The sequence below is a fragment of the Paralichthys olivaceus genome, chromosome 14 (assembly GCF_024713975.1).
Source record: "Paralichthys olivaceus isolate ysfri-2021 chromosome 14, ASM2471397v2, whole genome shotgun sequence".
Classification (NCBI taxonomy): Eukaryota; Metazoa; Chordata; class Actinopteri; order Pleuronectiformes; family Paralichthyidae; genus Paralichthys; species Paralichthys olivaceus.
The window spans coordinates 5916500-5939193 of NC_091106.1; the positions used below are offsets into that span (position 1 = coordinate 5916500).

The 22694-nt window shown below is 42.3% G+C and overlaps 1 protein-coding gene across 1 annotated transcript in view; it reads left to right on the forward strand.

The window, feature by feature from the left end:
* The window catches only part of LOC109629638 (adhesion G protein-coupled receptor A3), a 172984-nt gene that overhangs the window by 40299 nt on the left and 109991 nt on the right, over positions 1 to 22694 (forward strand). The window contains 5 exon segments of the mRNA XM_020087410.2: positions 6714 to 6927; positions 17044 to 17208; positions 20295 to 20514; positions 20932 to 21081; positions 22314 to 22475. Of these exon segments, the coding sequence (XP_019942969.2) occupies positions 6714 to 6927; positions 17044 to 17208; positions 20295 to 20514; positions 20932 to 21081; positions 22314 to 22475 (911 nt within the window).

Consider the following 22694-nt stretch of genomic DNA (forward strand, 5'->3'; position numbering starts at 1 on the left):
TAAATTGCCAACTTCAAACCCCCAGGCAGAAAAGTCTGTTCATTCAGTCTTTGTCTGACCTTTACCCTATTTTGCACCACCTGTGTTACAGGCTGCAAGTGCCTTAAAAGCCAGAGGAAGGAAGTTATGCGACCCAGGTTTCGAGTTCGAACCCGTAGATAAGAAGCGGAAATATGTGCAGGGAAAATATATTAGCTGTGCTCTCTCCTGCCTCTCAAACCAATGTTAAAGTGCTCTGAGCAAAGTATATAACTCTTGAGCTGGGGGGTCGTTCTTTTTGAGTTGCTCACTGGTCGGTGGGTGATGGCGTTAGCTCTGAAGTTTAACTGGGCAGGTGCCAAGTGTGAATATACAGTATATAGTTTAGATGCCTGTACTTACATCAAAGTCAGAAAACACTGAGAAAAAGAGTGAAAAGGAAGAACTGCACTGTGAAACTAAAACCATTGCTTCTTTGTAAGATTCGTGGAACTAGTCCTCTCAATCAGTTTTGCTCTATGCTGTTACTTGAGTTATTTGTGTGCTGGACACTGTGTGTATAGCTTTTGGTGCAACTGTCTATGGTGCAGAGTGAAGTTAGAAATCTTTGTGATCTTCCTACCTGGTTCATCTGCAATGAAGATTTTATAGTCAATGTTTTTTAGAAATGAATTTTTATCATTACTGCTCTTGTGTGTGGCTTGTATATACCTTTAATTATTCACTGTACTGGTGGTATTTTTTCATACATTACATATCCGCTTTTTCGGAAGTCTGTTGTATATTAACATTATTTGCAAAACTTTGATTCTAGGTTTCATTCAGAACAAAATGACCTCTTACTGTCCAGATTCAGTTAGCTACAGTAAAGAGAAATCCAAAAGTCTTTCTGAACGACTGGTTGCAAACAGGCAATCTCCCCCTGCCTCCTCCCCTGTCTCCCCTCTGCTGCTCTATCTCCATGCTCTCTGCTGCCGTCCACAGGGGAATTGTATCTCATATGTGATAGAATCATCCCTCTCTTCTCCTTACATCTGGCTCACGCAGGGGATATTGCTCCGGAATGAGAAAATCCTTGGTTAGCGGTGGACTATATCGGTTGCATTTGTGTGTGTGTGTGTGTGTGTGTGAAGCGAAGGGACGTGATATGAAGATGTACTGCATGCAAGGCGTCTGCAGAAATATCATGAGGAGAAATGTTTCCCAGTCTGCAGCATTTGCATGTCGTCTTCACCTGCAGGTTGTGTTTGAATACACAAACGGCGTCATCAAGAGACGTCTGCACCACAGACACTCTGGGGTTACTCTGTGTAATCCTTATTATGCCTGTTTTCTCATTTACGCAGAACAAACCAAAGCAATTACAGGGTAATTCTGCGTAGTCCAGCAGACAAAGAGCCCTGAGTGGAATCCAGTGGCAGGAAGAGGAGCGTTCCTTTCAGGCCTTAAAGCATCCATTAAGGGATTACAATGAGGAAGCTTCCTGCTCTTGCCATGCTTGGATCCATCCGCCTTTCGACAGCCCACCTCCATCTTGCAGTGTTTTTTCACTCTGTACCGAGCAATTTTCAATTAGATACAGTGGTGTTGCTCTAACAACCGTATTTTAAATCGTATTTGATGGTTGTTATTTTCATATGGTTTCACTTTGTAAAAGTATGCCATGCACCAGCCAGGACCTGGTTGTGGCTGTTTGGATGGTGGATGTGCTCAGAACCTGCTGCCAGCGTCTTGTTATCAAGAAAAGTGATGGGATGGGATAGCAATATTCTCACATAACGCTGGAAATATTAATATTTCTCCACTGAGATATTCCCCCCATTGTTTTTATGAAGGTGCGTCATAGAAGATGCATCTGTTTCCTTCTCCGCCGGCTCCAGCATGATGGGTAGCAGATGTCTGCACCATACATCCCGGCAATGAGCCCCTGTCCCTCCACCGCTGCAGGTCGAGTGCTGCCTGCAAATGAGAGGGAATGGAGGGGCGCATGCGGCTTCCTGTCACGATCAGGTGGCTTCCTGTGTTAACTTCAGGTCAGGCGTCTGTTTTACTCATCTAGCCACAGGCCTCTGGTTGTTTAACACTGCTGGGATGAGAGCCACAGTCCAGACGTAAAGTGCGGCGCTCACAAGGCACGTCATATGCTGCAGGACAAGTCTCTGCTTTCTATAGCTGCTTTTTATTGCATGATGACACAGCAGTGCAACTGGCCTTTATGGGCATCATGTCATTAAATAAAATTTCATGTGCGGGCCTGAGTCTTATAGCCTGTGGTGTGCCTCTAATTAATGATATAAAAATATCACCAAATATGACTCAATGTCGTCTTGTCACATTCGTCTTTGAAGCTCAGTCACACACCTCTTTTAAAGCAGTTGCTTTGAGACAGAGAAACTGTAGAAAAACAAACTAGAGAGTCAGTCAGAGATGGAGAATATCTACTTGCTTCATTTTGAAAACTGTTTTGATTTTTGATCAAAGTCTTTGAATGTGTGTGAAAAAGAAGATCAGTAAATAAAAAGAACTCACAGAAACCTCTTTATTGTCAACAGGCGTCAAAATTAACTTTTACCACAATAAAATATATAAAGATGGAGATTTACATGTGTCGGCATGTTAACAATTATTTATTATCACTTTTGCTTAATATATTAATATATTCATATTTCAAGTGTTTTTACACATGGATTAAATGTTAAATGATGCAGTAGAAGGAGCTCTGATTGGCCTGAACTAACAACAGACTCCATGCAGACGCTGGCCAATCAAAGCTCCTGTGTCTCTCTGCGGGCCGTCCATTCAACGTCTTTGCTCTTTAAAATGATTTGCAAAGAGTTTAAGGTGTATACAGAGTTCTGCCTGCCTGCTGTGAACCATGTCTGTCATCGGAACATGCTATGCTAAAGCAGACGTTATTGCCGTCATGCGAAGTTAACACCAGCTTACAACGCTGTCAGCAGAACAGGAGAGACGTTCTTTGGTGCGGTTGGATTTCATAACTGAACAATGAGACACCTACTCACATGAAAAAAAGAGCAAAGTTCACTTCTGCTTGCCTATACGCAGTCCAGCTATATACCAGCTTTTTACGTATAGTCTGTATTAAAAATGTTAAATTCAATGAATAATTCATCATTCAACCCAGAAGAAAGAAATAGATTCACTAATTGGCAGTAAAGCTTCATCTCTTATAATGTCATGCAAAAAAACATCCCCTGATGGAAAAATGCTAAAAACAACTTTGTCTTGTATTATAGACACATTTTTTAATAAACCATCCTCGCTAATGCTAATTACATTGTCTTTCCCGTGGCTGCTTCATAATAAAAGCCCTGTAGCGTTTGGCCACTTGAACATGTTTATTTTGAGGCATTTAGCAGCAGGAGGCTCCATTTGTGTCAGCAATAATGTAATATTAACTCTTATGCACTGAGAGCAAACGGTGAGGCTCTTATTAATGAGATAACAAATCACTGGATTACATACACAGAAATCTTTTATTCGTGTGAAGTCTGAATTCAGTGAGGAAAAAAATGCTGACAATTAGATTTTAATTTTAAAATAATGCTTTTATTCCATTGAGTTTCACATCAGTGTTGGATTATTGGTGGTGACACACTCTAAGGTCCATCTGTAAAGATTTTTAGTCATTGTGTCCTCACAAAGCCCTGGTAGTCAGGGTGCATCACTGTTTGCTGTACAGACTGAGCCACACTGTTAATGAACTCTATCATCAGGCCTGTCGCCATCTCTCTTTCTCCTCCACACACACACGCACACTTGCATGCACACACACACACACACAGGCACACACACACAACCACCGCATCTTTGCTCTGCAGTGTCCAGTGGGCGAAGCCAAGCGGCCGCTCTCTGATCCTTGGCTCAAAGCGTTGTTTCAACAGTATCAGCATCAGCCAAGTCAACAGTCAATGGCCCCTCTGCTGTTTCAGCTGTGTGCCACCCGCAGGAGATAACAAAGCCTCAGCTACTGTCGCCGAGGACTATCAGAGTCTTAACTCTCTAACAGGGTCAGCTCCAGTAATTACACAGAGATGTCATCATGTAAGATCCAATATTAATGACAGATTTTTAATGTTACACTCCAAAGCATGGCACTTTTGATTATGCACCTATGATTATAAATTACTTGTGTCTGAAATTGAGGTCAAGGCCTTGCGTGTGTTAATAGCTGTGATTGCTTACTGGCCTCCGCAGTATATTCACATAAACAGCGAGTGAGCGGTTCTCTCCCACTCAGTAGAAATGTTAAGTTGTGGGCTGTAGACATGCCGCCACATCACCAGACATGGATCTTTCAGTATTGTTTCTTTTTTTTTCTGCAAAGCGATGCATGAGGCAATGAAAAGACTTTATGACCCTTGTATCGAATCGCCTGTCAGACGGCAGCAGCATCCACCATTGATTGGAATACAAGCAAAGGCAACGTGCCTGCTTATGCTGCTCTTTGGAGCATGTCCAAGGAAATTTCTGGCCTTGTATGAACGAACATGGGCTGAAGGTGGGACAGCGAGCTGGGCAACGTGCTGAGCGAATCCTGTTACGGAGATTTTTATGGTGTTGATCTATTTTATTACTTTTGATTTTTATTATTTTCACTTTGTGTGCATCATCTTTTTTTTTTTTTAAGCCTCTCACCTACGTTGACAGTACAAAGAATAAGGTCAGAAAAAGATGTTCACCACATATTTGAAATAACAGAGTCCCTCTTTCTCTTTTGCAGTCTGTATGACCCAAGGCTAAGTTAGAAGGCCAAATAGATATCAACTTAAGGGAAGTGCAAAATATATCTGTGAGAATGCACTTTGGCATTCCTGGAGACTGATAGAAAGGACACAAAAATTGGTTTGGCGAGGTGAACCAAGGTTTGATATATTTCTCTAAAAGAGAAACTCCACATATAATGGAAAGGTTTGAGATCATCTTGACTTTGTATGCTTATAAGGCACCTTTTTGGAAGAACAGCCTTGGTGTGGTGATGGTAGTACAGCAAACCCCCATTGCTGCCAATACACTACATTTATAACACGTTCCATTACCGATAAAGGAGGCAGAGGAATAACTGATCATCAGACACATAAGGCAAATAGGAACGTTCTCCTTGTACCATAGGAGAGTTAACTGAAATGGAGTCCAGAGAAAAGCAAATGGGACAACAAGAAGTCGCTTAAGTACCAGGGAGTAGAGAATACTTGAGCAACTCAAGTGAATGTTTAACGGTGGATTGGTGCCTATAGCTGTAGTAATGTAGACATGATCTGAATTAGTAGAGGAGCTACAACATAGAAAAAGAAGACAGGCTTGTTTCTTTGTGCTAAAATATTTTTATCCTCACCCTTGTCAAAGGTTAAGGGCAGAGGATGTTGCATCTTGTTGAGTCCCAATAGACAATTTGTGAATATGGGCTATATAAATAACATTTGATGGATTGATTGTTGTAATAGGTATGTAGGAAGGTGGGTAGATAAGTAGGTTGGTAGGTAGGTGGGTGGTTGGGTGGCTGGTCACTAGTGGTGTAACTTTACATGTATCCGAACCAAAAATTTCCTGTATGGGCTTTTTGGTACACATGTGTACTGAATGATTGCAGCAATTCCTCGTGCAAAACGGATTTGTGTGCGTACGGGTAATTACTTGCATTTTTCTTGCATTTTAATTTGTTTTGTTATGAAAGTTTTTCATTTTGTTGTTTTACTTTTGAGAAGAAGAAAGACACAGCCATAGTTAGGTTGAATTAAAAGAAATACAAAATCTGTTTAATGTTTTCTGTTCCTTATTTCTACTGTAACGGAAACTTACCGAACCGTGACCTCAAAACCGCGGTATGTAACGAAACGTGATTTTTGTGTACCGTTAAACCCCTACCGGTCACCCTTTTGCACCTCTTATTGACAATTTATTCTAAAGACATCATGGGTCTCCAGAATAACATATTCCTTCAACCTGCAAGACTCCCCTCACAATGGCCAGGCTCACAGAACCAGGCCGAAACTGAAACTTTAAGGCTTCATCATGATTAGAAACACTGATTTATCTTATATATCATACAGTATAATTAGAATAATCAGGGATTGAGGGATTATCACTAAATATCAAACCCCCTCCCATATTCTAGCAATGGATTTAACACGCTCCTCTGTCTTCTAATGTTATCGTTGATATTAGCATATTCTCTCAAAAGGCTGGAGGACTAGAGGCAGCTGCGAGGTAAGTAATCCTATCACTGGTGTTGCACCAGGAGTCCACAGCGTGTAAGGAGTCAAGGAGAGTCCAGGGGAGTGCTCAAGGCTGTTCTCCTTTATCAGCTGCTGTTCATCTCACTCAACAGCATCAACATGTGGGATTGGCGGGGGGGTGACCTTGACAAAATGCACCCTGTGTGTGTGTATTTGTGTGTTGACAGTATGTTTTGGGGCATGCACGTGTGTGTGCTGTTGGTGCATAGGGTAATGATTTGTGTGTTTGTGGTAGTGTGTGCAGGCTTGATATGACAGACCAAGCATGCAGTGCCTCATTTGTTGTTTGTTAATAGTAATAAATAGGCAAAATCCTGCAGAACACCCATGCGGTAGAACCACTATTCTTTCTTTTTCTGTCAAGGATGGAAGAATGACCTCCCTACTCATCCTCTACCTTTCCGCCTCAGGAGAGGGGGAAGGGAAGTGAAGGTTTACAAGCTGACCTTCCTGTTTTATCCTCTCCTCATCTTCCAGATGGACCTCTGGAGATGCCCCTCTTCCAGCTCATCCCTTCTCAGCGTCAACTGGTTTTTCGTGGGGACCGGCTCCCCCTGCAGTGCACTGCCTCCTACGTGGACCCTTCAGTGGAGCTGCGGTGGCGTCACAACGGCCACACCGTGACCACACAGGAGGATCGAGGCGTCTACGTGGAGAAGACCCTGCTTCACGACTGCTGCCTGCTGACCAGGTACACGCAGAGCAGGGAGTCGGGGGATGTTGGGGGGGGTATAAGCAAAATGTGAGCAGGAAGGAGCTGATAAGCTGGCCACTGGCCTGTTTTACTGTAACACACCCACATGTGTAATGCAAGCCAAAATACACAAGCACATTCAAACATTGCAAACAACATACAATAAACACACACACGTTAATTTATTTAGCACTTATGTGGTTAACTGGGGTCACGGACATTGATGTGACACACACACACACACACACACACACACACACACACACACACACACACACACACACACACGTGTTCATTTATTTAGCACAGATGTGGTTAACTGGGGTCACGGACATGGATGTGGCACACACACACGCACACGCACCTCTCTGTCTCCGTCTCTCACTCATCCATCGGAGCTGTTATTTACCTTTTGTTACTGGTGCCCTTGATAAGGATCTGAAAGGACAGGACAGAATTGGCTTGGCAGCGTGCCAACACCTCAGAGCAATCTGCGGCTCGTCTCTGGATGCTGGCCGTCTCAGCCGCTCCCTCAGTGCCGGCGGAGCGCTGGGCTGATCACCCGCTAAGGGAAACAGATGCTGAATCATAATTGTGGTGATAAAGTAGAGCGGCAACACTGGCTTTTGCACATTTTTTTCTGATTGAAGACGTTGCTGCAAGCCTCCATCCTCTTCACTTTGTTTACTTGGTGGTCTGCAGCGTGTATGGATGTGCGTTTGTGTGTGTGCACAATATGTGTGTGTGTGTGTGTTGTGGTAAATACATTTGTCGTAATTTCAACAGGCAGCAGGGCTCAGATTCAGGAGCACATTGCAGTTGATTAGTTTAACTGCTGCCTGTTTTGACTCGGCCGTCTAACATAAATATTGATGGAGTGCTGACAGAAATATGTTTCCCTGTGTCAACAGGGCCACGATGCCTCTTGTTGTGTGGTTTATTTGGTAACTAGAATGCCTGCTACATTTCCACTTCATTTCTGGGAAGGTATAACATTCCCCTGACTGCAAACGCCACTAACAGTCAATACTATGTCTTTTCATTATGTCCCAGCTCACTGTTTGACATTCTCAGTGATCCCCATGGTGAAAGCACTGCCTTGAATAATTGGATTACAGTAGAGAAAGATCTTTCAGTGATGTCGTGGTGTCTTTGAGTCACTGTAGTGATGTGTCTTGGCACAGTTTATTTTTATTGAGGTGTTTGTCAGAAAAGGTCAGTACCTGTTGATGTCACTCGCTTCACATTTGCCAACAGTGTCAAAAGATGTGGAGAGTGAAACACCATGTTTTAGGGCACTTTTGGGCAACTTTTATGTTACCTGTCTAGATCCTGTCTTTACATTTTGAAGATATAGTGTACTTCTTATCCACTCATACTTTACAAATGGCTTTGTAGAATAAGATTTTGACAAACTAGAGTGTTCCACAGAACTGGATCCAGTTTGTGCTGAACACACAGGCAGTACACTATCATGTGCACAGGAAGAACCATATGCTCGTCATGGCAACACGCACATTGATGTTATTCTGTCCCTCTGCTGAGGATGGTGAAAATGTTGTGAATGTTTTGACAGGCCACTAATTCGACGAGAGTAAAAGTGTTTAACATTATTATCATTATGAAGCTATGACAGGACAATTTGGGGGGCGGCCACTGTCTGGGTAATGGAAAGCACTGAACCATAGTCAGTATAACAATATGAATCATTGGATAATGCATAGATTCAACTACTTCAAAGTTCATACAGGAATGAACATCAGCTCCACCTCTAGCTACAACACTAAAATGCTTCCTGAGTAGCAGTAACTAGTACAATATGTATTTTTCCAATCATTTAACACTTCATTGACCTTTCATTTTGATTTTTTGTCAAACCAACACAGTAATCAGCTGGTTCTGCAGTTCCTCTGAGCTCACAGTAAAGCTCTGTATGCTCTTGTTTGCACCACCTCCAGCAAAAAAAAATATGAGCAACCAGTGGTGTGTTTATATGGAGTTGGTAGAAAACATGAAAGAGCTTAAGAACAAATATTAGACTATAGATGCAAGTCTGATTGAATGAGAATGTTGCTCCATGTGTTTTACAGATATGTTAATAAGCCATATATATCCACTTCATGAGGTAATACAATGTGAATGTGTTTTACAGCCTGATGCACTGCTGAAAAATATGCATCTAATATTAAATAATACTTTAAATGCACAACTGTTATTTGTCATCTATATTGTCATTCTGTGTCACTGCTGCAGACACTGCTCTGCTGGTGGTGTGTGGGAGGAAATGTGTGACTTTGCCCCAGAAGTGACACAAAGCAGATGATTTAATAAACACTTTTAACTGGGATTTTCAGAAAAAGAAATATACTGCATGTCATGTGAAACACTAAAATGAGTCTGTAAAGATTCTATACAAAATATATTTGAGTAAGGAGTCTGAAATCAACTTATATTCTGGAAATAATATATGATATAATATAAACTATAAACTAAAACCCACTAATAGTGAAAACTCACTGGCTTCATACTTTGAAGTCCATTAGAGAAAAACCTGGTTGTACTTCAGCTGACCCTCTGTTGGCTCCTGGTCCAGACTCCTTCTTCTCCAGTCCTGTCATCTCAAACTGTGCTCTGCTCCCCATTCCTCCCCGTCTGCTCAACAACGAGTCCTCCAGAGTTTTGACTTTCCAGTTCTGTGTCCCAGTAGAGCATGATGGATTTCTCATTGCTCCTATTCTGATTAGGGCCCCTGCTTGCAATCGCCTGCTGCTCTCCTCTTGTATACACAAATAATGCAATTTTCTCCCCCAAGTGTAACAGTTCTGGTCATGTTGCTCTTGGCACCAGAATGCCTCCCTCCTGTAGCAAAACCTGCAAGGAGCAGACATCATTTCCATAGCTGATGAGAGTGTAGCGGAGCTCGGTCCAACAAAAACAATCTGCTGTGCCTGGGCTGAACGTCACCCTTCGCCCTGTGCTGTATCTTAAATTGCAGTGCTGAGAGAAATGTGGGGGGAAAATTAAGAGTCCTGTGACTTCACTGATCCAGCTCTCATTTAGGCAAAAAAGAAGGAAAAAAAACAAAAATGTAACTAATGTTCTGGCCTTTGACTTGCCAGACGCTGTGAACGCTCATTTAGTCACAGTGGACAATATATTAGTCATTACGGCCGACGGTTGTCGTTCACCTTGGACAAATGTCCTCTGCGTTAGTCAGCCTCGCCCTGCACGCCCCATCAGAGAGGAAAGACTGAATACACAGGATTTAGCGTGTGGCTTAAGGCCCTCATCTGGATTTGTGGCACAGTGTTGCAGCAGCGAGAGCGGAGATGCCAAAGCCTCAATGAAATGACCTCAGTGAAGGTGAAGCCAAACTATTATGCAGATTTTTATTCTCAGTTATTAGGCAGCATCATGCAAAAAGCCTGTGTTGACATCATGACATGGTCTTTTGTTTACTGAAACATTATGAAATATGTTTTTATTTGTATTCTTTTATTCCCCTTCTCCCCCCATTCTTTTACCCTGTGCCACGTCATCATAGCCTCTTATTTGCTGGTGCAGGTGGGCCGATAAGCTGATCTGTTTACATTGCTCACAATGAGCAGCAGCCAAAAAACCAGGCCCCATGAGGCCCACTGGTTCTGCCATGTGGGCCAGACTCCTGCTGAGTAATAGTGTCAGGCCAAACTCCCAGTGTTAGCTACTATAGCAGCAGCAGTGGGACCAGCCTGTGATTCATGTTTCATTAATAAAATATCACAAAGCCCTGAAGCTAGGTGCAGCCGACTCTGTGGATGTATCTTTCTTAATCTTCTGCATCTTTAATTGGGCTAATCTTGCACAAAATGAAGTACCTGGTTTGGAAACATTACTAAAGGCAAAGGCGGAAAAGGAAAATATGTCTTGCTGCCTCTTCCCTCGTGTCTCTGCTGATGATCTCTCTAAAGGTCTCATTTTGTTTCTTCCTGCTCAAAAACTTAAACTTGCATTTCTTTAAATTCAACCCACATATCTTGCATCCTACTGTGTTTTCTCTAAATCGCTGCTTGTGTTACACTTTCATGCTGTTTCAAAGGCTGAGCCCTCGCTTCTGTGCAGCTTCAGTTGCTGAGGAGACCAGAATTGATTATGTCTCTACATATACAATTTTACCTATGGGTTCATCACTTTACTGCTTGCCAGTTTCAATCAGTAAAGAAAAATAACATCTCTAATTTACACCAGGATTAAGCAAAGTGTAAATTATAAATAGTCTATGTGATATAGTGTATATGTAGAGTAATGGATAGAGTGGTTAGGACAAAGAGTTAGTCTGATTTTATATTGCTTTAATTGAAGCATCAGAGAGAAGTATGTTAGTATTTGTGTGTATATGCTCCTGCATGTGCACAAGCACATAAATGTAGTTTCTATAAAGAAAACCATTGAGGTGCAGGTTTAAAAATGCACATTTATAATGCAAAGCTGCCACAAGCTTTGATAAAACACAAATTCACAAACTAATCCGCGAGCTCGCATGAAGTCATCAGGCAGAAAGTTTACCGTCACGTAAGCAACATTATGTAAACAAATTGTGAGATATCACAGTGTGAACTTAACTGTTCCTAATGAGTCCCGTGGGGAGCTGTTCCACAATGGTGCAGTGTTTCCACAGATGTAGGTCAGTGCTCTGTGAATGACTTATATGTGCCCCTGCCCTATAGCGTTTCACATACCGGAGCGATATCTTTATTGGTTTAATATGTGACGATGACCTTTTTTTCTGAAAACTGTAGTGTTGGCTGCCGGGTGGCGTTCCCTTCCACTCCCCTTGTTTAGGGTGAGCGCAGCAGGTCACAGTAGACGTGTGTGATCAGGCTGCAGGAGAATATGCCCTCAGCAGTGAAGGTTTCCTCGAGATGTGAGCGGTGGGAGACACAGGAAAGGGAGAGGAGCAGAGGGCGGTGTGTGTGTGTGTGGGGGGGGGGGGGGGTTCCCTGTTTATTTCCCAGCATTCAGAGACAATTGGCCCATGTTCAGGGATGATGTAACTGTACCCTCTGAAAACTATTCATGGATGGAGGGGACAAGTGCAGCAGGTCTTTCTCACACACTTGCCTGCATGTAATCACACAGTGTATGGACACAAAGCTCCACCACATGAAGGAGGGGCGGGAGACGTATAGCTCCACCTAGCCCCAGTCTTGTACTTCCTATGATTAGAACACTAATCCTGTGCAAATCATTTTCTCTCTCTTTTTCCAGTCGAGTGGAGTCTTGAATGCTGAAATCTCTCAGGTTCTGTGTTGCTAAATCAATAAGCAAATTGGAAAATCTTGGCTTTACATATGAGAAGTGTGACATGGAAAACTGGTCTTTCCTGCCAATGTAATTATCCCGTGCAAAATGTTTTATGAAACAGAGGTTGAGGGGTGTTCTATGAATGACTGTGTTCCCACATGTAATACAAGTCCTGTGCAAATAGAGTCTGATAAGCATGACTAACAGGTTTGGTCTTCCACTTCACCTCCCAGTATGTTATCTATATATCATCTGTTTGGATTAGGTTTTCAGACAGCATATGTCCTCACTGTGGCTTGTTATATAACTGTATAGAGACGCTGATAGCTGGATTGAGCCTAAAGGGTTTTAAACTTGAAGCCCATCCCACACTTCATACCCAACTTGTGTCCCGTGGAAGAAGGATTATGTTGTTTTAAAGGGGGAGGCGGAGAGACGGAGAGACTGAAAGTGTGTCATGGTGTGTGAGACAGAGTGAGCGAGTGAAGGAGAGGCAGAGGTTAGTGTTACAGTTTAAAGCCCGTCCATGAAATAAATGTGTGATTATATTTGACATGCACACGTCTTCACAGTCATGATGGAGAGTGAGTCGTTCCTCACGGTCCAGTTCAGTGAAGCGTTTTCTCTGAAACTGAAAAAAACATTTATGCACATGTAAAAACACACCTACTTTATGTAGTCACAGCACATGAACATTGACTCTCTAACCCTGAATGTCATCATCTTAGTCAAGCGTTCAAAGATTTAGAGGCTTTTCGGATAGTAGTCTGAAAATAGAGCTTTGGTGGACCACAGTAGATGAAATTAAGATTTTTTAAATATTATTGTTACCCGCCTACCAAAAGTTAAAGGTCCAGTGTGTAAGATTTAGGTGAAAGGGATCTATTGGCAGATATTTAATGTAGAATAATAATAAATAATTGTATGAATTGTAGTTTTCTGGCTACCACAGTTTATTTTTCATGTTTGGAAGGAGAGGGTGAGGTGAGGGGTGTTCAGCTGCAACATGACATTTCAACACTAGATATCACTAAATTCTACACACTGTACCTTTAAGTCTTGGGTCTTTTAGATTCGCAGCAGAGGATGAATTCAAGCCGGAGCTCAATGTTTAAATAATGACTGAATTACCTTTTCTGGTGGAATCACATCATAGAAGCTAATTTGATCATTTGGACTAACAACATTTACAAATGAGCAGTCATTTCTGATTTCTTCATGCACTCAACATGCATTTGTTTGTGTAGGTTTTATGTAGAATAAATGAAAGACTAGGAAGGCGGTTTGAGAGTGCATATCACCACCATGTCAAAACAGTGTCTCCCATAAATTCTCTAGACTATAGCAGCCCACCATATTCTAATTTGGCCTGCTACAATTTCACAATGAACAAAACATTCTGACACTTTTCATAATAATGTAGCAGATATCTAATGTAGCATTTTTGCTCTGATGCGGCATTGTATCGTTTTTTGCAGCACTGTTTACAGCACTACTTGTCATATGCATCGCGCTACCATCCATAAAGTTATTACTCTCCAAGCAGACCATCTGACCTCGTAGTTTCAGCTGCAGATGTACACGTACCTGCAAGCAGTGTGCAATGCAGTGCTCTCACGAGAGAACTTCTCTTTCACTCAGTCTGTGTACCTGTCACTTGGAATCTCATCATGGGCATCAAAGTGCACCCCCGCTACCACCATAGATTGTGAAAAATGCTGTGAAACAAAATTCCTGCATCCAACATCAATTCAGGTTTGCACCAAAATGTAATGGGTTTCTCTCATGAGACATCCTTCCATCAGGTTTAAAAGTAATTTGTGCAGTAGGTTTTGTGTAATACCTCTCACTAACAGAAAAAAAGAAAACCTGCTTAATGGTGGTAACAAGTCAGTTTGAATCCATTCACTCTGTCTTCCACTTCAGGGCCCATTCTTCAGCTCTCAGACATAAAAGACGTCCCTGCCTAGTTTTTAATTTTTACAACAATTGCTCACATTAAGCAAGAATTGACAAACATATAGTAAACCTCAATCCACTTGCTTCTTATAGGAATCCATCTTTGTGGTGTGCGTGTCCACCCTCATTAGCGATCGGGCTACTCCATTGTGGTGACTCATCTTAGCCTTTGAGTGGACTGAGTAATGCTTGATGCTTTCATCCGGATTTTCCGTATATCATTTTCCATGCAACCATTAAAAGAATGCATGAGATACACCCTTGGTCTTTGTTGTTTACCCTTTCAGAAACGTCCCTCGGTTTAGAATCCACTAGATCTAGTTGGATATCAGTATTCCTTATTTTATTGACTGCCTCTTTTATGTTCTGCTGGAATCCCTGTAGTAATGGACAATCCCATAAATTATGGGAATCATCATCCATCCACATTTCCGCTCAGAGCTGTGGAGGTGCCTTTATCAAACACACACTATTGCTCTCCAACCCGTCAGTTAAAGCCTGCTGCACAATAGAGGATAATAACGCCGATTTTAGACCTGATTTGCCACTTCCGACGATCGCGGGGGCGTTTTCGACTGTAGGTCACTCGGTGCTGATTATCTGCCCAAATAATCCTGAAGTGTGAGGACTTTATCCATATTTTTTTTTCGTTTTCACTGTAAAACAGAACACATGATGTTGGTCCTCCTCCATGTTTATTTTTCTTCTGAAGTCATGTTCAATCACACGAGTGCTCTACACTCCAGTTCAGAAGGTGGCAGTGATACCAACCGCCATAAAAAACTGAAAAGGAAGAAGTCCATAGAATCGGCACTGTCAAATTGTTTGCTACAAACGGTGTGCGTGTGGTCTGACGTTCTGGCCAAATCATCCAGTGTGTGCGTTCTGAAGATTGTAAGATTAAACATGGGTTAAATCTGTCATTATGTCTGTGGTCTCCCACGTTTTTATAATCAGTCAAGAGTTGAAAATCCTCTAGTGTGTAGCAGCCTTAAATTCCTCCAGAGTAAATATCAAAGTCACAAAAATCAGCCCCTATATTCCAGTTTTTCTTTTACACAAAGAGTCTTCTGCCAATAAGATCATTTGGTTGGTATGTGTTGTAACAACGAAATACTGTTCCACATTTGTTCATATTCATGTTGCAGTGGATGTGACTTTTCACATTGAGCATAATGTTGCCTGTAAAAGTCAGTTTAGGACATTAACATTGAGAACAGGGTTGTAGCCAGTAAAAACACATGGTCTGTAACAATAGGATCATTTTCTTTCCACCTTCTGAAACCAGTAACCCACATAGATGGGAGGCACTCAATGTCACTGGTGACTGACGTGACTATTGATAAAGAAACCCTCGAACTTTGTGGCTCCGCAGCTGTTGCTCAGACTCTCTAAAGCTGTTTTCAGACTTGCACTGAGCTCCGCAGGCGATTTGTATTTTTTCCAGAGGAGGCGCATCATTGGAAACACAGCACTGCAGGTGAACCCTCTGCTGAGCATCTGTGGATACTTGACCTGAGCTTGACGGGACCCATCGGGACCGGACATGCTGGGTCGGGTTTAGATAAAATGTTTTGGATAATATTTGTATTCAGGTCCCGCTCGGTGTGCACACAGGGAGCACTGCACCAACAGACCTGCGCACTGTGTAGCGCTAGTGCATCTCCTGAGCCTTCTCTCTTCTCATAACAGAAATAAACAATTTTTTTCAGAATTAACACTTGGACAAAACATTTAAACTTAAAGCTGTAGCACTAAAACATTCAAACATATGACACATCTAATATATAAACACCAGTGTTTAAAACCTAAAGATGGCTGACTACCATGTATATCATATACATGTTAGCCCCCAAAAAAAGGAGTATAGACCAAATATTCTGTGTATGTGAGTGTTTTACATTAGTGAGGGTGTTCCACTGCCTTTCGCTGAGTTGCATGCTGGGACAAAGGACTTAAGTAATTGTACTTGTAGTGAGAATATTTCGACCAAAGGGAGGAAGGAGGGAGAGAAGCAGAGAAAATGTTTCTGAATAAATATTTCTGTAATTTTCTCAGATTTTTCTTCTTGGATGACAGCTTCTCCACATCAGCATTTACATTTAAAAGTTCTACAGTGACATGTTGTATTTCAAGCACATGCGGCTGAATTAAATCACAAAGGAAAAGTGTTGTACACACAAAGCAGCATGCATATAGTACTATATACAACTGATTGTATTTGGAAATTCAATAATTGGCTTATTTCTCAAAAAGGTAGTATTTCTATTCTCTCAGTGCATGTTGCTTAGCAATCTCTGTCAGCTTTACTCAGTTTTACTTCCTATGGAAGTAAAATCCTTAAGATTAGTCGCCCTGGCAAATGGCCTGCATTGGCTCTTGTCGCTGTTTCACCATCCTTTGTTTAATCATGCATTTTCCATTAAGATAGGAAACACTGTGACAAAGTAGGAAAGATAAGCGTGAGTAATGATCGTCTTAAGTCACAGCCAACATTTTAAGCCGCTGCACACTCATATGTGCACTTGAACAAATTAGATTGTGTGAAGCACACATGTGCACACACTTCTGCCCTGATGAGCAGCCTCTGCTGACTACAGAATCCTTAAGATGTTGCTCTAACCTGCACCTTTTTGCTGTATGACTAATTTAAATCCCTAGCCAAATCCCAAATTAATCCAAACCATCTAAAATTTAAGGCCCGACACAAAACTAATCCTTAAACTACATTCAGCACTAAACCTGAGGTCAAATTCTAATCCAGCACCTTGTACAAACCTTTTAACGACATTTGATGCTCATGGGAAAAAGTTCAACACACATGCACACAGCTGCACGCTCACTATTTCACATTCTCTCCTTCTCCTCCAGCGAGGTCGTCCTCTCCAACATTGACGTAGGCATCGCTGGCATCTGGGAGTGCATGGTGACCAGTTCCCGTGGCAACACCTCTCAGCAAATGGAGATAGTTGTTCTGGAGACGTCGGCACCGTACTGCCCCACTGACAGAGTCACCAACAACAAGGGGGACTTCAGGTGAGTCACCTCACAGCACCCATGTTCAAACATGTGTGTTCAAATTGCCTCACCACACTCAGTTCTGTCATGTAAGTATCCTTGAAAAAAAAGAATCTGAAAGGATTAAATGACATAAATTGTCTTTATGTTTGTAGCCTGGATTTTAAGATAACCTCAGTTTAGCTAAGCACTAAGTCTGGAATTTTTTCCTATCCTTTCTATCTATTGATTGTGGAGTATTGACAGACCAGTTGCACAAAAAAATCAGAGAGCAGAGGAGAAATTGGCGCGCAGACGTTTCACGTGTGCACAGAAGCAGCATTCTTGAATAAAGATAGGAAACCAAACATATGGAAACAGGTAAAAAAATGATCCTCACCAATTCATAATATGATCAATATATTAGTTTTTATACAGAAAACCTAAACTGGGTTTCTCACAGTTTATGTGCACAAAATCATTCTGTGCTAAGCTGAGTGCTGCCTGGTGGTTGATTTTTATTCAGGTAAATATGGAAATCAACGTTACGTTTTTCAGTGTAGTCTAATGAGTGATGATGGACAGTAATCATTGGTTTTCAATGCTGATGCCAAGAAGTCTCCAGGAAAAATACCAGCTTCACCTCACTATAATTTAATTAACCAAAAATATTAGCAATTTTAATGTCTGTATGAAACTAGTGCTGTAATCAGAGCGTGAGGGCTCTGCTATTATCTCCCCATGCACTCCACAACGTCCTGCTGCTTTTTTGTTCCACCTGACAAAAATCCCCCACACCTGGTCTGCCTTGAAACCAGACTCATTAACCATCCAAGACGAGAACTGAGTACATACAGCAGGGACAGTTAATTTAGTTTCATAATAATTGGATATGTGATATTAAAACTCTCATGATTATTACAGCTCCATGTAGGCAAGCTTTAAAGCGAGACAAGAAAAAATGAGAGCACATATTTGACGAAGGTCTCATATAAAAGGAAGAATAGAGACCACAGACCTCCTCCAACATTCCTCTTTTTACCTGTCATCCCTCCTTGTGACCACCTCGAGACCTTGTAGTTGCGTGCGCACACACACAAGCACACGCATGCACACACAGTCACATCCTCCTCCCCTGTGGGTGCGCTGTTGCTGTGCACACTCCTTTCTTGCTGCTGTACTTTACAGCCTTCCTCCAGTGCAGCGAGCACAGAGGCTTTTGTGTCTGCCGGAGCACTGGGGTAATGGGCTGGAAAATTAGCCAACTTTTTTGTCAGGGGCAAAATTAATGCCATTTATTACTAAGTAGCTGCTGCTGCTGCTGCAACAATGTGGATGGAGAGACAGAGGGAGAGAATAAAAAGAGGAGCGGGCTGAGGAGCAGTCGGATGGCAGGTCTCTACAGACAGAGCAGACTACCGGCCTCCTGAGTGCCGTGCTCCTTTATTTTCATTTAGATGAAGTGAGAAGTGCTGCCACATTAAGTATATCTCGAGCTAACTTTCTGCTGAAGGATTTCGATGCTGCTTTGAGGAGAACACCACAACAAATAAGACGTATGTTTCTCCCCTGATTGTGGACAAATTGACAACTGTTTCCTAAGGCAACAGAAAAAAAGACCTTTAATCTATTAAAGCGGAGTCTTTTTTATTACCAGGGAAGTGGATGCTAATGTAGTGGACTGTGAATGTTTGGCTGACTCTATACACTCAAATGAGCTTTATTTCACTGAAACACCAACAGGCATCACCCATAAATGGAATATTTTAAAATCACCCTGGCCGCTGTCACAGGTTGGTCAGTAGTGCAGCCCCAGGACTTGCGTCTTGATGACATTATTGAGAATGTCTCATTTCTTGCTTCAGAGGAGACTTCACTGAACTTTGCATGGCCATATGACTTGTAATTTGTATTTTCCATTTAGGTGGAACAGGTTTCCGCTTCAAATACGTATAACTCTCTAAAGCCCCTTTTCCACTGGTCAAAAAACACACTAAGATCGGCTAATATTAGGCTTTTATCTGCAATGGGAGTGGATTCAATCTGCAGTCGCTGCTGCCTCAAATGAATCTGCAGTAGACACGTTTTTTTTTTTTATCAGCCTCGGCAGTGATGAAGACGTGACACCTTTGTTAAGACAGCGCGGGGAGAGAATGCCTTAGTTTGTGACATTGAACATTACGCACCAGGGAAAATACACAGGAAGGCATACACCTTTCGACTATGGCTGAGGGGTAGAGCGGTCGCCTCTAACCAGAAGGTCAGCAGTTCGATCCCAGTCTTCCTCATCTGAATGCCGAAGTGTCGCAATGTGTGTGAATGGGTGAATGGCAAACTGTACTGTGTTTTGAATGGTCATCAAGACTAGAAAAGCACATTATAAATACAAACTACCATTACACCTCTTCTGGCAAGGAGTCAACTACATGTTGGTAGCAAATTAAAAAAAAAAAAGCATATACCCACTAATTTTGGTGTAAAAAGGGTATAACACTTTCTTTTCAACTTCCATTTGTGGTGCACAATATTAAGAACACACATTTGACATAGTGCTGCACTTTCATGAGGCTGTGGGACTTGCCAGAGTCGGATTAAACAAATAAGGCGACATCAAAACACCAGATGTTCAGGTATCCTTTGGTGTCGGTCAAGCTTCACCCATGATGCCTTTCAGTTATCATCCAAAATAACCTTGATGAGTTAGTTAGTTCTTGCTCCTCCTCAGCCACATTCTACATCACACTGTACTCACAGGCTGAGCGGAACCACAGGTAATGGAAATACTCATCTTAGTGTAAAATTGGTGGGGTGCCCCTCAAAGTGCACTCTGTCTTCAAACCAAAATATTGTTTAGTTTCAATGTGCACAAAGTGGAAAGACAACAAAATGAATTCATAAAGTTAGTAAATAAGCTAATTAAGCCAGAAGTCATCACTCACACAACACATTGTTTCACCATCAAGTATCAGGTTCTGGCAGTCTTCTGCAAAAAGAATTAGAGCTAGCTGTAAATCAAATATGCAAATTAATAATTTCCTAAGTATAGGGAGTCTGAAATTGCCATCTGGTGCAGTGAGTGCAGATTCCTCGCTTCATTTCTCATCATTTGGAGATGTCTTGTGCAGGTGGCCAAAGACTCTAGCCGGGATCCTGGTCTTCCTGCCCTGTGCTCCCGCTACCTTCGGCTCGGCCCCGCACCCCTCCGGCGGCGCCCCCAGCCCCTCCAGCCAGAGAGAGAAGAAGGCGTGGCGGCGCTGCGACCGGGCTGGGCGGTGGGCTGAAGAGGATTATAACCAGTGCCCATATGCCAGCGAGCTAACCCGCGTGCTGCATGAACTCACCCAGGTATGAGGAGAGCTGCTGAGATGAATTCATTTACAGATTTTCTACCACAGGGTTATTTCATCTGAACACTTCTAATTTGGAAAGTTTACTTTGATATTACCTTAAATGTGAAAACTCACAGAGGCTAACATCTCCATAGATTTTTCTGTGGCCTGCATTTTATATTTGTACATGTATGCCTCTATACACATAATTCAAAGTGACTGACAACAAGCTGAACTCATTCTACATTACTCATGAGATTCACATTAAAGCAGTCAAGTTCACAAAACAACATGCGTGACCTGAAATTGCATTGCACTGACTTACCATTCATCATTTCATCAAAGCGGTTATGTCTCTATTGAATTGTGATGATTCCCTGTGTGATCATCCTCTTTGACTAATGTTGTATACTTTCCTTTTTTTTAATTCCAGATAACCATTAATACCACCAATGCTCAGCCATTAGGCCGGCAGTTAGTGGCTTTCACCAGCCGGGCGGCACACTTCACTGACGTCATGGACGTCATCTTTGTCACACACCTGGTGGAGAGACTGACGAGGCTGGTGGAGAAACGCAGAGACGTAAGAATTAATTCACAGGGATGCACAGCAGCCAGTTTACAATGTACCGTGTGAGATTGTTTTCTTGAAGTCAGTGTATGAGTTGTAGGAGCATGTTGTACCCTTAAACCAAAATGACCAAATAAACCATCCCCCTGATAACCTGCCAATTCTGCCATCCCCCACCCTGCCACCCTCCCATCCTGATATCCTACAGTAAAAGAAAACCCAGGATACACAGGTTATTTATTAAACTTGAATGGCAAATTTAAAAAATCTCCATCTCTGTCCCATACAAACAAACTGTGTATTTGTCAAAGTCAGAGTCACTATCAGCAGCACCTGGAGGGATCCTACCCACGTCGGGGGTTGATGGCCCTCCATAAAGATTTTACTGTCTTGGGCAGGCAGAAACAAGCTAAATGCCACTTTCACTGTGCATGTTCACACAAAAGGCTCTCTACTGCAGGCATGTTGTCCCCCAAGCTGACAATGTGTTTGATCATTGAGAGACAAAAAGGACCAAAACAAGACACTGCAACACGCTGCCATTCTGGCTTCAATCCTTCAATCGATTCCAGACAGCTTAACATTTCACCTCATGGGCTTTCCCTGTTGCGCTGGGTGGCGATGTGGGATCCAAATGACAATGTGGTTATGGAGATGTATCTCTTTTTTGGGTTGTGTTTTTACCTTAAGTGAACTTCTCCCCTCTCATTGGCCAGAGGCACCTGGATGGATATATGTAACATGAAGGTCAGGGGAGGGTGTTGAGCAAGTCAGTGAAAAGAATCAATATTCGCTCTTACTTGTCCAATTACTCATCCTGGGTCACTCAGGAGGAGATATTACCAGGACATGCTTTGAGTTTTATCATTTGTACGACAATGCTGGGGAGACCACCCTCATTCACCCGAAAAGCACAGTCAAATGAAGCAACAATGAAAAGTACAGTAAGTAAATAGCGAACTGCCATCTCAAGGAAGCAATTATGCCCCATTGGAGCTGCTAATCTAAATTAAATCTCCCTTTAATGAATGAAGCCACCATTGCCTCCCTCACAATTCTGACTGGAGATTATAAATGTGCCTGTTGTTGCGGATGTGATTGATGTGCATGATGAGTCTGCCTCTTTCTCTGTGTGTGTGTGTCTATGAGAGAGAGAGAGAGAGAGAGAGAGTGTGTGGGTATTGTAGGTACAGTTTGTGTAACTGTGATCATTCATTTGCATATATATGCCTGTGCTTCTGCAGCTGGGGGACTACATCTCAGACATAGCCAGTAACATGATGCTTGTGGAGGAGCATATCCTGTGGATGGCCCAGAACGAGGCGCGGGCGTGCACACGCATCGTGCAATGTGTGGAGCGCATCGCCGACCTGGCACTGACCGGAGACAATCAGGTCATTTCTAAGGTATGACCAGAACATTAACTCACGGCCACAGCCAGTCAGGGCAGAGGTCGATTGGCCGACTAAACGTCCTTTAGCTTTACCTTTATTACTGAGACTTAGAATAATGAGAAGTGAATTTGGCTCGTACAGATATCAGCAATAAGGCAAGAGAGAGATAAATGGCTTTGTTTCTTTGTTCTCTTCCATTTTTAAAAGCATCTGCTAAATGACCAATATCAA